The sequence below is a fragment of the Protopterus annectens genome, chromosome 8.part0 (genome assembly GCF_019279795.1).
Source record: "Protopterus annectens isolate FY-2018-M chromosome 8.part0, PAN1.0, whole genome shotgun sequence".
NCBI classification, from domain to species: domain Eukaryota; kingdom Metazoa; phylum Chordata; order Ceratodontiformes; family Protopteridae; genus Protopterus; species Protopterus annectens.
In genome coordinates, this window is record NC_056741.1 from 1,339,751,757 (window position 1) to 1,339,769,016 (window position 17,260).

The 17,260-nt window shown below is 42.3% G+C and overlaps 1 protein-coding gene across 1 annotated transcript in view; it reads right to left on the reverse strand.

Annotated features, from left to right (window-relative positions):
• Window positions 1–1,374: 1,374 nt before the first annotated feature.
• LOC122808480 (zinc finger protein 91-like) overlaps window positions 1,375–17,260 on the reverse strand; it is a 1,038,194-nt gene continuing 1,022,308 nt past the window's right edge. Inside the window, exons 7-8 of the mRNA XM_044079437.1 lie at window positions 3,412–3,486; window positions 1,375–3,244 (exon numbers count right to left, since the gene is read on the reverse strand). Coding sequence (XP_043935372.1) covers window positions 1,599–3,244; window positions 3,412–3,486 — 1,721 coding nt within the window. The 3' untranslated portion in view covers window positions 1,375–1,598. The remainder of the gene's footprint in view (window positions 3,245–3,411; window positions 3,487–17,260) is intronic.

Here is a 17,260-nt window from a genome sequence, read left to right on the forward strand (position 1 = left end):
TTCAGAATGAATGTGGAAGGACAGTTCTGATGCAATTATGGGTGGCAATCTGCTAAGTACAAGTGTCAGTTAAGCTTCTCTTCATATGTGTTTTTGCACTGTAAATTTGTTACCTGCTAAGTAACACAGGGATAGAGTTCTGATGACATAAGAGGAAGACACAATTATGACCCATTTGCTCTAACCTTTAGTAAGTATCTGAAGTGACATACCACAGCATCAGACATTCTGTCCACTAAGAGGAACACAGCTAAGGATGGTTATGCAAGACATTCCAAGGTCACACCTTTCACTTTGTCCTGTACCTACAGACACTGCTGGAAGTTGGAATCAATACAATTCTAGACTATAATGTGCCCAAGAGGAGTCGCCTACACAAAATATGAAAATGCTTAAAATAATTTACTCAGATTAATCAAAAAAGAAGGAGCAATGGCTACAAATACATGCAGAATACAAATTCAACTCAAAAGATAACAGAAATTGATTCATAGATTGTTACTAGGCTAATGACCTGGGGGGACATTTCTAAGCCTAGCCAAGTTTTCCCAAAAGAATAATGTCATCCTGTATCCAAACAGGGCAGACATTTGTAAGCTACCTCTGTATATAAGGACACACGTGACAGGCTGGTGTAAATTTTCGATTCCCCATCCACTGGTCTAGATTGTGCTTAAATTGGGTAATAGACAAACTCAGCTTCATGTGGATGGGAAACTTGTTCCATAGCAGAAGCAGTCTCTGGTATGTATTATCAACATGGTAATTAGCCAAGATGGTAGATTTCCCAAGGGGTACACTTATTCATTCTTAGCACTGAGTTTAAGACCATGGCTTTGGTACCATTTGTTAGTCAGAGATAGGCCTTCTCGAAGAATGCTAGTGTCTGCAGGGAAGTCAATGATAATTCCAGCTTACAATCATCTGCAAACTTAGTCAGTCATAAACTTTCAGGATTTGCTCCCACTGCTGAGAAACAAATGTCAAAAAGGAGCAGGCCAAGTACCGAGCCCTAGGGGAGTCTGAAATGCAAATCAGCATAACACCATCTCATTATTATGATCCTAAGAGTAAGTAACATTCAAGCCTTTATGACTGCACTCTTCATTCAAACATATCTTCTATTTTCTGAAAGAGACACAGGACGTCTGATGATGACCAAAGAACCAGAAAATGGTAAAACAGGAAAATGTATAGAGATACAATTTGCTGCTTGCGTAGCCTTCCACAAATGAGTCTCTGGATCTCCTTCTGGCATCTTACAGTGAAAGTCATTGCTACTGCTATATAAACCAAGCACGTTCACAAAAACACAAATTGAATGCTGACACTAACAAATCATTTACACTTTCATAAATGTAACATTACAATTAGTGATGACGGATTACCACCACAGTGGTGCTTTATTGGTTTTATGGCCCCCTACATTTCATTTTTATGGAATGGTCAAGTTACTATTCACTTATCTTTACATAATTTACAACTCCAAGACTATTACAATGACGGCAGAGTTTTACTCTCTTGCTTTTTGAAATGACATACAATAATTCATTTTTTTCTAATATCTTGATAAAAATAAAACACCTGGCTACAAAAGTTCAAATTTTAGAAGTCTGTATTATTAAATGCCTCTTCTGATGGTACTGAAGAGCATCCTTCCTTTTGAAACCTTTCCCACAGTCAGAACATTTGAAAGGCCTTTCTCCTGTGTGCACCCTCTGGTGGCACGCCAATGTGTCCTTCCATCTAAAACCTTTACCACACTCTGCACACTTGTGAGGATTCTTTTTTACATGAAGTAATCGATGCTTAGCAAGGTAACATTTCAATGCAAATCTCTTTCCACATTCGCTACACTCATGAGGCTTTGTTCCTAAATGAATTTTTTGGTGTATGCTAAGATGTGGCTTTGAAGAGAAAGTTTTTCCACAATCAGTGCACTTAAAAGGTTTTTCACCAGTGTGCACCATTTGATGGTCTATCAGCTGATGACGCCATATAAAACATTTCTCACATGTATTACATTTAAAATGTTTCTCTCTATGAACCTTCTGGTGTCTGTAAAGAGAAGACTGATTTGGAAAACTCTCTCCACATTTAGGGCATTTAGAGGGCTTTCCTCCTGAGTGATTTCTCCGATGTTTGGCCAAATATGCTTTCGTTGCAAAACTTTTTTCACACTGAGAACACTTGAAAGGCTTTTCTCCAGTGTGAGTCAACAAATGACCTGCCAGCTGGTTCTGCCATCTAAAACTTTTTCCACACTCCATGCAATTAAAAGGTTTCTGACCATTATGAATTCTTTGGTGCCCAACAAGATATGTCATGGATCTGTAGCTCTTCCCACATACAGAACATATATACTGTTTTACTTCCACATGATTTCGCTGGTGAACCATAAGATATTGTTTTGTTGTAAAACCTTTTCCACAGTCCGTGCATTTATATGGCTTTATTCCTTGATGGCTCAGTTGGTGAGTCTCAAGGTCACGTTTACCTAAAAAACTCTTTCCACACTCATTACACTTGAATGGTTTTTCTTCTATGTGAACCCACTGGTGCCTTTCAAGGTAGTGCTTATTTGTAAAACATTTCTCACACTCACTACACTTGTAAGGCTTCACATCAGAGTGTATCTGTTTGTGTGTGTTAAGGTGAGTGTTACTTGTAAAACAGTTCCCACATTCATCACACCGAAATGGTGTCTCCTTCTTATGCACCCACTGATGGTGAGTGAGTTTTTCCTTCCATCTAAAACTCTTACCACAAACTTTACAGGTGTATGGCTTTTCACCGGTGTGAATCCTTTGATGTCCGACAAGGTGGTGTTTCCACTTAAAACACTTACCACAGTCAATGCACTGAAATGGTTTCTGCTTTGTAGGAATTTCCCTGTTTTTTGGGACTTCACCATTCCAAACAAAACTCTCCCAGTCAATAGAAGGTTCAGACTTTTCTGATGAACAGTTTATCTGATCAGACTCTTCTCTCTGTTCTTGCTTGTGGTCATTTAACATATGTTTACTTAATGATTCCTGATCTGTAAAGTTTTTTTTGCATGTAGTGCATGTAGCCTGCTCTTCTTTAAAGCTCTGCAGGAGCGTAGGGAGTTCTGTGCTGCTATCTTCATCTTCATGAATATCAACAGATAAAGAATCTGAGGGAACAATGCAAAAGCTCTCCATTAGATTTGTTAAACAGATCCATAACGTACACAATATGCATAACCTGCCAAAACTTGTTCCTGCAATTATTTATTAAAAACAGGTTATAACACATATCACAATTATAGCAATAACACCAAAAGTGCAGTTTAAAAAAGTCATAAGATTAACCCAGTATGACCTCTTCCATTTTTTCACCTTCATCATTTCCCCATTTAAAGTGATTTGCTAGTACTAAATTTCTTACCTTTATGCCAAGACATGTTACATAATATGCTAAATGTCATTTTCACTACATTGGCAAACATTTTTGGTTGCTGGTCTAGGTTAAAAAAAAAAAAATTGTAACGTGTATTTTTCCTATGCTTATGCCACTGAGAGTAAACAATGAGCTTTAGCCCTGTGACATTTGCACACAGAAAACAAGAGGTACATACATAAACCTTAATGGACACACCACTGAGCATGTGCATAGATGTATCCAATAAAGTCTATAGATGTAGCTCATGCTTTTCCTAAGGTGATAGATACCACTGAGGTGATACACTAAAATTATTTGGTCCATTCTTCTATCCAAAAAAAAAAAATTAATATACTATCCAAAAAGCCTGCATTGGTAATATAGAGGGATGAAGCCCTTACTACAGCCCAGGTGATTCAATTTTGACTTACAGCTCTGCCATTTGATGGCGTAAGTAGGGAAGATGAGTGCAACTATCCTTGGAGAGGAACTGCGGGTCCCACCTGGCTCACACTGCTACTCTCATGACACTGTCCGGCTGGTCAGCAGATGTCCATCATGATGTGGAGAGATGTGCATGGAAGATGAGGTCATGGCCACCCCCATTTGCACATATATGGAACCATGTATGTACAAACAGAGGTGGCTAAGATAGCTGTTGAGGTGACATAAGTATTCATGTCACCACTAGCGGCAGGAAGAGGCCACAAAATGCTTGCATTAGTGGGATGCCAGCAAATGAACAAAACAGCTTCATGGCTGCCTGGAAAACATCCCCCTCCCCAACATCCCAAAACAGTCTAATGTCTGACTGACTGCAGGACGGAAGATCAGCAGGCATGAGGCAAAAAATTAAAATATGAACACACACTCACACATAAATATATATATATATATATATATATATATATATATATATATATATATATATATACACACAGTACATATGATATATATAATCCAAAAAAAAAAAAAATATATATATATATATATATATATATATATATATATATATACATATATATATATATATATATATATATATATATATATATATATATATATATATATATACACACACACACACACCAAAAATAAAGGTACTAAGAAGTTGAGAACTTTAGCACCAAACTTAACTTAGTAGATGCCATAATGCACATACTAATGAAAGAAAATCATAAATCACTTTAATGCTACAAAGTGCATATGAGTTCCTCAAATGTTCTCTCCTCCAGCAAAGGATGTTTCTTTAGAACCTGGCATGCAGAACGAAAGAATATATAATTGCACTGCAATCCAATTATTGCAAATGGGTAATAACTGGAGGGAATAAAAGCTATGGAACTTGTGTGCCAGTAACAATTAAGAGGTGTGATTAGTCACCCCCTCTAAAATTCCTCATCATCTTCTTTCATCTGTTCCTGTTAGGGGTCGCCACAGCGGATCATCTGTTTCCATTTCTTCCTGTCCTCTGCATCATGCTCTTTCACACCAACCGCCTGCATGTCCTCTCTCACCACATCCATAAACCTTATCTTAGGCCTTCCTTTTTTCCTCATACCTGGCAGCTCCATCCTTAGCATCCTTTTCCCAATATACCCAGCATCCCTCCTCAGCAATTGTCCAAACCAACGCAATCTTGCCTCTCTTGCTTTGTCTCCGAACTGTCCAACCTGAGCTGAGCCTCTAATATACTGATTCCTAATCCTGTCCATCCTAGTCACACCCAGTGCAAATCTTAACATCTTTAACTCTGCCACATCCAGCTCTAACTCCTGCCTTTTTGTCAATGTTACCGTCTCCAACCCATATACCATAGCTGGTCTCACTACCCTCTTGTAGACCTTCCCTTTCACTCTTACTGGTATCCGTCTGTCACAAATCACTCCTGACACACTTCTCCAATCATTCCACCCTGCCTGTACTCTCTTCTTCACCTCTCTTCCACACTCACCATTACTCTGAACTGTTGATCCCAAGTACTTAAACACATCCACCTTTACCAACTCTACTCCCTGCATCCTCACCATTCCTCTACCCTCCCTCTCATTTACACACGTACATTCTGTTTTAGCCCTGCTGACCTTCATTCCTCTCCTCTCTAAAGCATATCTCCACCTCTCCAGGGTTTCCTCAACCTGGTCCCTACTCCCACTACATATCACAATGTCATCTGCTAACATCATAGTCCACGGAGCCTCCTGTCTGATCTCATCTGTCAACCTGTCCATCACCACTGCAAACAAGAAAGGGCTCAGAGCTGAAACTTGATGTAATCCCACCTCCACCTTAAACATATCTGTCACTCCCATCGCAGTCCTCACCAATGTCACACTACCCTCGTACATATCCTGTACCACTCTTACATACTTCTCTGCCACTCCCGACTTCCTCATACAATACCACAACTCCTCTCTACGCACCCTGTCATATGCTTTCTGTAAGTCCACAAAGACACAATGCAACTCCTTCTGACCTTCTCTGTATTTCTCCAACAACACTCTCAGAGCAAACATTGCATCTGTAGTGCTCTTTCCTGGCATAAAACCATACTGCTGATCACTAATCATCACCTCCCTTCTTAACCTAGCTTCCACTACTCTTTCCCATAACTTCGAGCTGTGACTGATCAATTTTATCCCTCTGTAGTTACTGAAGCTCTGCACATCACCCTTATTCTTAAAGATAGGTACCAAAACACTTTCTCCACTCCTCAGGCATTCTCTGACTTTCCAAAATTTCATTAAACAATCTGGTTAAAAATTCCACTGCCGTTTCTCCTAAGCACCTCCAAGCTTCCACTGGTACATCATCTGGGCCAACAGCCTTTCCATTCTTCAACCTCTTCATAGCTGTCCTTACTTCCTCCTTGCTGATCTGTTTCACTTCCTGATTCACTATCCCCACATCATCCAACCTTCTCTCTCTTTCATTCTCTTCATTCATCAGCCCTTCAAAGTATTTTTTCCCTTTACTCAACACACTCTCCTCACTTGTGAGTACGTTTCCCTCACTATCCTTTATCACCCTTACCTGCTGCACATCTTTCCCAGCTCTGTCCCTCCGACTAGCCAATCGGTACAGGTCCTTTTCTCCCTCTTTAGTGTCCAATCTGTCATACAACTCTCCATATGCCTTATCCTTAGCCTTTGCCACCACTCTCTTTGCCATGCGCATCATCTCCTTATACTCATGTCTACTTTCTTCATCTCTTTGACAATCCCACTTCTTTTTCACCAGCCTCTTCCACTGTAAATCCTGTACTTCCTCATTCCACTACCAGGTCTCCTTGTCCTCCTTCCTCTGTCCAGATGTCACACCAAGCACCTTTCTAGCAGTCTCCCTTACTAGCTCTGCTGTAGTTACCCAGCTACTCAGTAACTCTTCACTGCCCCCCAGTGCCTGTCTTAACTCCCTGAAAGTACAGTTTTGTACCTACCATAAATGTAGATGTCCGAGAGGTATGCATCTGCAGTCCTAACAAATGGGTTGTCCTGGCCTCAGGCAGCCCTTCGGTCGGCCGGATTCCAAAGTCTGGGTCTGGCCTCGGCTGGTGTCGCACTTCACCCGACGTCATAGCTGCAGTTCTTCGGGTATAAAGGCATCAGCCGACGCCATTTTCCTCAGTGTTTCTTGCCCCAGATGCCAGATGCCCTCTAGGAAGGCTAAATTTGGATAAATGCAAATGTTTCCAAACAACAGAGAGCAAATAGAAATAAACATGTATATACATATATACAAACAAACAAATACACCATAATAGATTCCCCCAGCTAGCTACAAGATGGGCAAATACCCTAGGAGTACCACAGTGGGGAAGGAGGGTGGTAATCCTGACTGCAGATGCATACCTCTCGGACATCTACATTTATGGTAGGTACAAAACTGTACTATGTCCTTCAAGGATGCATCTGCAGTCCTAACAAATGGGTAGAATACCATAGCCAAACTGGGGAGGAGGCCCTAACAAGATTATGGTGTAGTTAAGATCCCTTGCAAAACAGCAGTGGCAAAACCTGCTCGGGATCTGGAGTATAAGGGTAGATTATAATGCTTGGCAAATGTATGCACGGAGCTCCAAGTAGCAGCCTCTAAAATGTCTTTTGTAGCCACTCCTCGTAAAAAAGCTGTAGTAGTGGCTGTAGCCCTTGTGGAGTGAGGTCTGATATTCTCTGGAGTTGCCTTTCCATGATAAGAATAACAAAATCTAATGCAATTTCCTATCCATTTTGAGATTGTCTGTTTTGAAATTGCTTTTCCTTCCATGCCTATGGCATATGCTACCAGAAGCTGGTCAGTTTTTCTATTGTTCTTGGTTCTGTCCAGGTAGTAGCACAATTGCCTATGCACATCCAAGGTATGCAGCAGTCTTTCTCCCCTGTTCTGTGGGTTGGGGAAGAATGTAGGTAGGTGGATTGCTTGGTTTAAAGATACCCTGGAGACCACCTTTGGCATAAAGGTAGGATTAGTTCTCATGGACACTCTATCCTGATGGAAGATAAGGAAGGGTTGCACTGCCATTAATGCCTGTAATTCAGAAACCCTTCTTGCTGAAGTGATTGCAAGCAGGAAAGCAGTTTTCCATGATAAGTACTGTAATTCTGCTGTTGCTGCTGGTTCAAAAGGGGAAGTGTCAACTTTTCTAGCACAAAGTTCAAGTCCCATGTAGGCAATGGTGGCTTCCTTGGTGGCTTTACATTTCTGATTCCTCTCAGAAACTGCCTGAGTAGAGGATGAGAGAAGACTGGAGGATCCATGTTGTATTCTGCTGAAATAGCTGACGCATGAATCTTAATGGAAGAGTAAGACAGGCCATTGTGGAAAAGCTCTGCTAAGTATTCCAGGATGTTAGCTATGTTTACCAGTGCTACATTTTGCCCTTTTGCTGCACTCCAAAAGAGACATCTTTTCCATTTCGCTGAGTAAGTTTTTCTTGTTGAGGGTCTGCGAGCTTCCAAGATAATGTCTTTAACCCTTTGAGATAAATCTGGGTTATTTTGTCTTATGCAATGCTCCAAGCAGCTAGCTGCAGTGTTTTCAGGTTCGGATGCAGGGTTTTGAAGTTGTTCTGTGTTAGCAGTAAAGGAACCTGGGGTAGAGGCCATGCGAGTCCCCGAGACATACTCCTCAGTAGTGGGTACCAGTGCTGCCTCGGCCAGTCTGGAGCTATCAGGATGATCCTTGGGTGGTCTTCTTTAATCTTCAATAGCACCTTGTGCATAAAAGGAAGAGGTGGGAATGCATATGCTGTCAGGTTTTCCCAACTGAAAGATAGGGAGTCCACCTTCCAAGCAAGTGGGTGGTATGTCCTTGTGCAGAATTTTTTCAATTGGTGATTGTGTGGGGATGCGAATAGGTCTATTTCTGGTAGTCCCCATTTCCTTGTGATGGATTTGAAGATGTCTGGATGCAGCATCCATTCGTGGGCATCCGTGGTAGTCCTGCTTAAGATGTCTGCTAGTATGTTCTCTTTCCCTGGCACAAATATTGCCTTGAGCTGTATGTTGAGGCTTAGGGCCACATTCCAGAGATCCATTGCCATCCGGCATAGAGGATATGAATGTGTGCCTCCCTGTTTGTTGATATACCACATAACTGTGGTGTTGTCCGTCCTTATCAGCAATTGTCCCTGTTGGAGAAATGGTCTGAATGCCTGAATTACCAGTTTTACTGCCAGCATTTCTTTTTGGTTTATGTGTAGGTTTAGCTGGTCTTGAGTCCATAAGCCTTGTATGCACTTGTCCAGCATGTGTGCCCCCCAACCAAGGTCTGAGGCGTCTGTGGTGATAGTCTGGCTTGGTTGAGGGCTGTGGAAGGGCAGTCCTTTGTTCAATTGACAGGCCTGAGCCCACCATCGGAATTCTTGCTTCAGGCATGGAATTATTGGAATTTGGGTTTCTAGGCTGTGCTTGTGCTGAGACCATAAATTCCTGAGGTACCATTACAACTTCCTCATATGCAGTCTGGCATGTGGGATCAAAATTATGCAGGATGCCATGTAACCCAGGGCTTGCAGGACTTTCCTTGCTGTAAGCTGGTTCTGCGTTGTTAATGCCATGAAGTAGAGTGGAAGGTGCTTTTGTTTTTCTGCTGTGAGGGATGCCATTTGATTTGATGTATCCAGTTCTGCACCCAAGAAAGTTATCCTTTGGGATGGCAACAGCCTTGACTTTTTTATATTGACTGTGTATCCCAAGGCTTGCAGTAGATGAATGACCCTTTTCAAGTCTTTTGTTAATTTGTTTTGTTGTCCGCTTGTAGCAGGCAGTCGTACAGGTAAGGGTAAATTTGAATTTCCTGAAGCCTGCAATGAGCAATTACTGATGCCAGGCATTTCGTGAATACTCTGGGCGCAGTAGATAAGCCAAAAGGCAATGCTGAGAATTGATAATGCTCTGATCCTGCAAGAAATCTGAGGTATCTTCTGCAATTTGGTCGTATGGGGACGTGCAGGTATGCCTCCTTGAGATCTAGAGTTACCAGCCAAGACTCCTTGCCCAGCATGGGAAGAAGCTGCTGTAGAGTCAGCATTTTGAATTTTGGGACAATGAGGTATGTATTCAGTGCGGACAGGTCTAGAATAGGTTTCCATTGATTTTCCTTCCTTGGCACCAGGAAAAGTCTGGAGTAAAATCCTTGCCCTTGTTCCATAGATGGTACCTTTTCTATAGCTCTCATCCTTTTTAAGTTGTCTATTTGTTCTAGAGCATTTGCCATTTGATTTGGAGGTAGGTTTGGCATTCCTCTCTTCCTTGGTAGAGTATGGAAGTGAAACCTGAACCTTTGTCTATTGTCTGTAAAATCCATTTGTCTCTTGTAATGCAATGCCAGTTTACTGAAAATAAGGCTAGCTTTCCGCCTATAGGTGCTTCTAGTTGTTCCCTGGTAGGCGGCTTCAGAGCCAAGTCACTGATTGTCCTGTGGAAGTGGTAGTGGCTGGGTCTGCAGCAGTACTTCGCTGGTTGTTAGGCTGCCACTGACATCCTCTGTAGGCACCTCTGGATTGACCTCTGTCTCTTGTGCGCCTATTCCTGCCTCTCTGTGCTCTGTTGGAGTCTGGAAAGGACCAATTCTTGGAAGGCCAGTTCCTACTAAACCTTGGAGGCTGGACCTGTAAGAAATCCTTGACTGGACAGATTTTGCTTTCTCTTCCACCTTCTTAAGCACTTGCTGTGCAGGAGAGCCAAACAAATTGTGTTTATCCATGGGAGCATCTAGGAGCTTTGATTTTACATGGTCTGGTAAGGACTGCTCTTTTAACCATGCATGCCTTCTGATCACGGTACCAGTCATAGCTGATCTAAAGGAGGCCTCCAGTGCATCATAGCCGCATTTTAAGGAATGATTACTGACCTGCTGTATGTTATGTACCATTTCCTGAAGAGATTTTCGGTCTAAAGGTTCAGGTGAGGACAGCTTTTTAGATAACTGATCTAACATAAATTCCTGATACTGAATCATGTGGAATTGACAGTTTAAGGCCCTAGCCGAAAGAGTTGCAGAAGTATAAACTTTTTTACCCCATCTTAGATTCCCTTTCAGAGGGGAGTGGGTTTTTGGCAGAGGTAGCTGCTACCGCTTTGGGGTCCTGTGAAACAGTTTCAGGATCTGCAAAAGGAGCCTTATACAAGTGATTATGTGTGTCCGGAACCCTGTAGTATCTGTCGGGCTTAGCAGGGGCCGGAGGGAGTGAATCAGGAGCAGTACAAGCATCATTAAATGCATCATCCACAACTGTAAGTACTGGAGGAATGGCTAAAGGCCTATGCTGTGGCAAATGCAAAAAAGTTCTAAGCCTTTTCCTAGAGTCTGAGAAATCCTGACCCTGCCATTGAAATTGTTCCCTCATAGCATGCAGGGTTTCCCCAAAGGGAAATTCCTCAGGAGGAGAGGCAGAAGGAATGGAGTCTTCTGCATCAGAGTCCTCATATGGAGAATAAGGGCCCTCAGGAGGGTTTGTATTTTCTGATTCGTCTGAGGAGTAATCAGTGGAAACTGGCTCAGGGGATTCTGCTCTAGGCCTCTTATCTGGAGGAGGTTGAGAGGCCCTATCAGGGTGAGACTGGGATCCCCTGATCAAAGAGATGAGATCCTCTGCTAGACTAAGCATTTGAGTACTAGAGCTAGGCCTGTGAGAGGGGGCTTTAGTAGGCACGGCCTTGGAAGATTTAGCTGCTTTAGCCCTGGCAAAAGCCTTAATTGACATGGATGCAGGGGGCCTAGCAGCTCCACGTGCAGGAGAAGATACATCTAGGGGAATAGTATCTGATAAATCCTGAGAAACTGTAAGAGCAGGAATTTCAGTAGCAGATTCAGCCATGCTGGAAGAGGCCTCGGTAGTAGGAGGCATGCTTTCGGCCGAAGGAAGAACCGCAGACTCGGTTTCAGCCGAAACTGAGACACTCGCGGTTGGCTTAGACTCGGTTTCAGCCAAAACCGAGACACTCGCGGTTGGCTTAACCGCGGACCGCGAGTGTCGGTCCTTTTCCTTACGCTTTTTAGCTAAATGCGAAGTCGGAGTCTCCGACGGCATGATATAAGCAAAAGCGGAGCCGAAAAACTCCTCGGCAAACTCCGACCCGACATCTAAGCGTCCGTCGGTTGAAGGAAGCACAGGCTAAACAAGCTGCTACGTCGTGGTCTGGGCCTAAACAAGGTAGGCAGTAAGAGTGGAAGTCTTTATGAGGTATTTGTTTCCCACAAGTTAAACAGTTATTCACTTTTTCTGACATTGGCTGAGGCAAGAAAGAGTCCCCAACGGGGTACTTAGCTTTTTAGAAGTCTTCGGTAGTAGTAATCTCTGGATCTGACCGACCGGCACTTGCGAACAGCTTCTGCTTCGGGCGCCACGCAGCAAGAAAGACTGAGGAAAATGGCGTCGGCTGATGCCTTTATACCTGAAGAACTGCAGCTATGACGTCGAGTGAAGTGCGACACCAGCCGAGGCCAGACCCAGACTTTGGAATCCGGCCGACCGAAGGGCTGCCTGAGGCCAGGACAACCCATTTGTTAGGACTGCAGATGCATCCTTGAAGGACATCTCCACCTCACAATCACCCTTTTTTAACTTCCACCATTTAATCCTTGGCACTGCTTTCACACTCCTCCTCCTCTTCTTGATCACCTATGTCATCCTACAGACCACCATTCTATGCTGCTTAACTACACTTTCCCCTGTCACCCCTTTACAGTCTCTAATCTCCTTCAGACTGGCCCTCCTACATAGGATATAATCCACCTGTGTGCATCTTCCTCCACTCTTGTACGTCACCCTATGCTCCTCCCTCTTCTTAAAATATGTATTCACCACAGCCATGTCCATCAATCCACAATCACCTGACCTTCTGCATTCCTCTCCTTAACACCATACCTACCCATCACTTCCTCACCCCCTCTGTTCACTTCACCAACATGCCCATTGAAGTCCACTCCAATCACTAGTCTCTCACCCTTGGGTACACTCACCACCTCTTCATCCAACTCACTCCAAAATTTTTCTTTCTCATCCATCGCACACCCAACTTGTGGAGCATATGCACTAACAACATTCATCATTACACCATCAATTTCAAGATTCATAAACATCACTCTATCAGACACTCTCTTCACTTCCAAAACATTCTTGGCATACTGTTCCTTTAGGATAACCCTACCCCATTTCTCCTGCCATCCACACCATGATAGAACAATTTGAACCTGCCTCCTATACACCTGGCCTTACTTCCCTTCCATCTGGCCTCTTGCACGCACAATATATCAACGTTCCTTCTCTTCATCATATCAGCTAGCTCTCTCCCTATACCAGTCATACTGCCAACATTCAAAGTTCCTACCCTCACTACTACACTCCTAACCTTCCTCCTCTCTTCCTGCCTTCGGACATGCCTTCCCCCTCCTCTTCTCCTTCGGCCAACAGTAGCCCAATTTCCGCCAGCACCCTGTTGGCTAACAGTACTGGTGGCAGTTGTTCTTAACCTGGGCCTTGACTGATCCGGCATGGAAATATGAAATGTTCTCCACATAAGTCATTTGGCAGAGGTTTTACGCCGGATGCCCTTCCTGACTCAACCCTCCCCATTTGTTCGTGCTTGGGACCGGCACAAAGAAATGCACTGGCTTGTGCATCCCCAATGGCTGGGTTCCCCTCTACAATTCCTGAAAAAGAAAAATTAAAATAAACAAATAAATCACAAATATCCAGAATACTATATGTCATCAAACTTCTCATATCTTAATTATACATCAAATGCACTCCATTTTACCGATTACTTGCACTAATCCCCTAAACTCCCTATAAAGAAAATCAAGCATTTGGAAAGTTCAGATATTTTTATTTACAGCATTTGCATTAATCCAGCAAAGTATGCCATTGCTACTCTGTCTACACAGGCTGTGTTATAGGGAAACTCACAGTACTTCAAAAAAATCTTTAGCTTAAAACAGAAATATATGACTTAGGGTTAGTCTTAATGTGGCAAAAGCAAAAGTCAAGAATAGCAAGCTTATACATAGATTTCATCTAATGTACAGGGGGTGTGGGGTGCGCAGGCCGCCCCTCACATGGGGGTGCCCCCCCGCAAAATAGTAGAATTAATGCACAGCTGACTGCAGAGTTCAATGGTATGTTAATGTGCATAGCAGGAGGTGAATGATGTCACCTCCTGCTATGTTGAATACATCGAACCGTAGTGGTCCATGTATTCAATTTCACTTTGGTTTATTTTTCTGCATTTCGGGTCGACTTTTTAAATGGTTGACCGAAGCTGATTCGAACTGCCAATAGTAAACCTGGCAAAACAGTACTACCAGTAAAGCAGTAAACTTTTTCAAAAAATAACAAACTTCAATGACATGTTACAGTGTAGCCAGTAAGCAAATACCAGGGGCAGCACAAGATTTGTTAGAAAAGTCCTGAAGTGAAAGCAAAATACACACAGCATTGGCAGAGTACCCACTGAATTAAACATTGATGGTGCTGTATGCAGTTCTGGGCACTTTACTATCCAGTAGTCTCATTACATTACCTGCAGAAATAAACAGCGATACTGTTAACATTTAATTATAATGGATCATATGCTTTGTTTGCTAAAAATGAGCATCTGTACTTGTGCATATGTGGCAGTTTGCCTCAAGTCCAATGTTCAGCAAATGCGAAAAATAAATACTAAAAAAACAAATACTAAAAGCAATGCAAGTATATTTCCACAATGGAATGAGTCACCTTTTCAAATGATAATAATGGATCCAGAAATGACGGTCTTCTTTCAGAAAGCACACCAAATTATGCATTGTTTTGTCTTGGTAACTGTTGAAGTACATATATACATTAGTTGTGCAAGCTATGCAGTCTAAAAATGTATAGGGTAATATGTGTGTGTGTGTGTGTGTATATTAAGTTATACTCTCTCTATGGAAAGATAGGCACACACACACACACACACACACACACACACACACACACACATACGTAGTATTTTAGTTCATAGGTAGGTACTAGGCTATTGGCCCAAGGGCCTACGTAAGCCTAGCCAACAAGGTTCCCTGGCTTAAGCCACCCAAGAAAGTTACTTTCCTGTGCCACTGTCGAGCAGACACAGAAGTGATCCCCAGAGTGTATTTCCTATTTCCCATCCACTCATCAAGATTTTTCTTGAAGAGTGCTAATGAAGAACTTTGCTTGACATAGATGGGTAACCTGCTCCAGAGTATGGAAAGTCTCTTGGACAGGAATCTATCCCTCCAGCATGTCCTGTTTATTGTAGTGACAAGGTTTAGGTCCCTAGAGCGTGTAGCTCAGAGGGACTGGGAGTTCAGTCCAACAGCAGTCACAGAAACACTCCAAACTTTCAGCTTTTTAGGATTCCTAATGTGCTCACTTAAAAGAATCTCAAAAATATTGCTCTTCTTGGCAAACCAAGTAGAAACAGAAAACCTGCAATGCAGTTCTTAAACAGTACTTGCAGATTTGTGGCAAATAACAGCTGAGAACAGAATGTTTCCCATGCAACACGGTGCATACAAAGGGTCTCTAAAATTGAGCCCAAAACATTCAAGGCACAAAGGTACTTCAGCAAGTTCACACCCATATAGTGACAGTTCCATAGGTAGAGAAAACACTGAATGGCTTTCCACACAAGTAATAAACTCCACAAGCACAAAAGCCTTTATCCAACTTTCCTTCACTGGATAGCAGTTCTACTCTTTTAAAGACATTTTCTCCATTCAAAGATGCTGGAGATTCCATTCCAGAAAGCCCTCTAAGGTTATATATAAGTATATGTAACAAGCCTATTGAGTACAGCCCTAAACACAGCTGTTTCTACTTTCACATTATTGCGCTTTTCCAGTATGTAAAGCTTGTAGATGCTACCAACACCATACTCAGTAGTGCGCAATACAGGTTCAGCTGAGACATTTCTAGTTTTTCCACTACCTTCCCCAGTATATGAAACTGCCAAATTAGCCGCTATATTACATGACCCTCTCCAAGTATAGAACCATTGATTTTAGCACATGTAGATGGGGTGTAGCTCTAGGACAGCCTGTCAGCATTCAGATGATGTCAACCTAGGGGGGGGTGCACACTTTACACAAAAATGGCTGCACTGCCACAGCCAAACTGGCAAACTTGAAATTACTGTCCATCTGTACAGCCAAGGAAGGGGAGCATCATTAAAAAAAAAAAAATCTCTGACAAATAAATGGGCACATAAAACCCATTTAACAGACATAACTCTTGCTCAACTGATGAATATCTCTCTATTAAAAGTGACTTAACTTCTAGCTTGTATGTCAAATAGGGTGTTTACCCTCCTCAACAGCCTGTGCCAGTACTGCTCCTAAGCATACCTCGGAAAAATGCGCGAACACTGTGAATTGTTTAGAGAAGTCTGGTGCTAATATAACGGGCTCAGAATGTAACATAATTCTTAACTTCTCAAATGCTTGATATGCATCTTCCATTCATTTAACATTCAGGAAGGTCCTCCCCTTCGTTAATTCAGACTAGGGGCATGCTAGAGTGCTGAAGTTTGCTTATAAATTTTTGTTAGTAGTTAGCCATCTCCAAGGAGGCCTTGACTTTTTTTGGTGGAAGATATGGATCGATTACATATGGTTTTTACCATTTTTGTCTGGGGTTTTAACAACCCCCTTCCCACCAAACAGCCCAAATACAAGGCTTCAGCAATGACCAATTTACACATGGCTTTGTTAGGTATTAGTCCAGCCACTAAAAGAATTTAGAACAATTTGCACCTTGGAAAGGTGACTTTCCCAATTTACAGAAAACAATAACCAGATTCAGGAATGCAGGTTGTGAGACATTTCTGACAGAAATAAAGGCAAAAACTTGTGGGCATAGCAGTGATCACCCAGAGGGCCATAGAGGTGAAACACACAGTTACCATCAAAAATGTAGAAATGAAGGAACATAGACAGTAAACACTACAAAAGGTCTGCCTAGATAGTTGTAAAAGTGAAAAGGCTAGGGAAATCAACAGGAAGTGCTAGATGCAAAGGATAGCAGGTCTGTACCTGTCAGTCTTGTCATTACATGAAGAACATCCCCTATACCAGAAGGAGAACAAACAGGGGAGACAAAGGATATTGTCTGAAGACCGATCATAGATGCCAGATGTTCTATTACCGCTTCTTTAGCAACATTTGTAGACCATCATTTAAAGAAGCATGTGCAGGGCATTGACCAGTTACGTTAAGATTCTTGGCGTTTTTTGGAAAAATGTAATAACCTTACTTTTGATGAATCCACGTTTTTTCCTGACAATAGATATGAGGGACCTCAATACAGTTATTCCACATGACATCGGGCTAACATAGTTTACTGAGTTCTTAC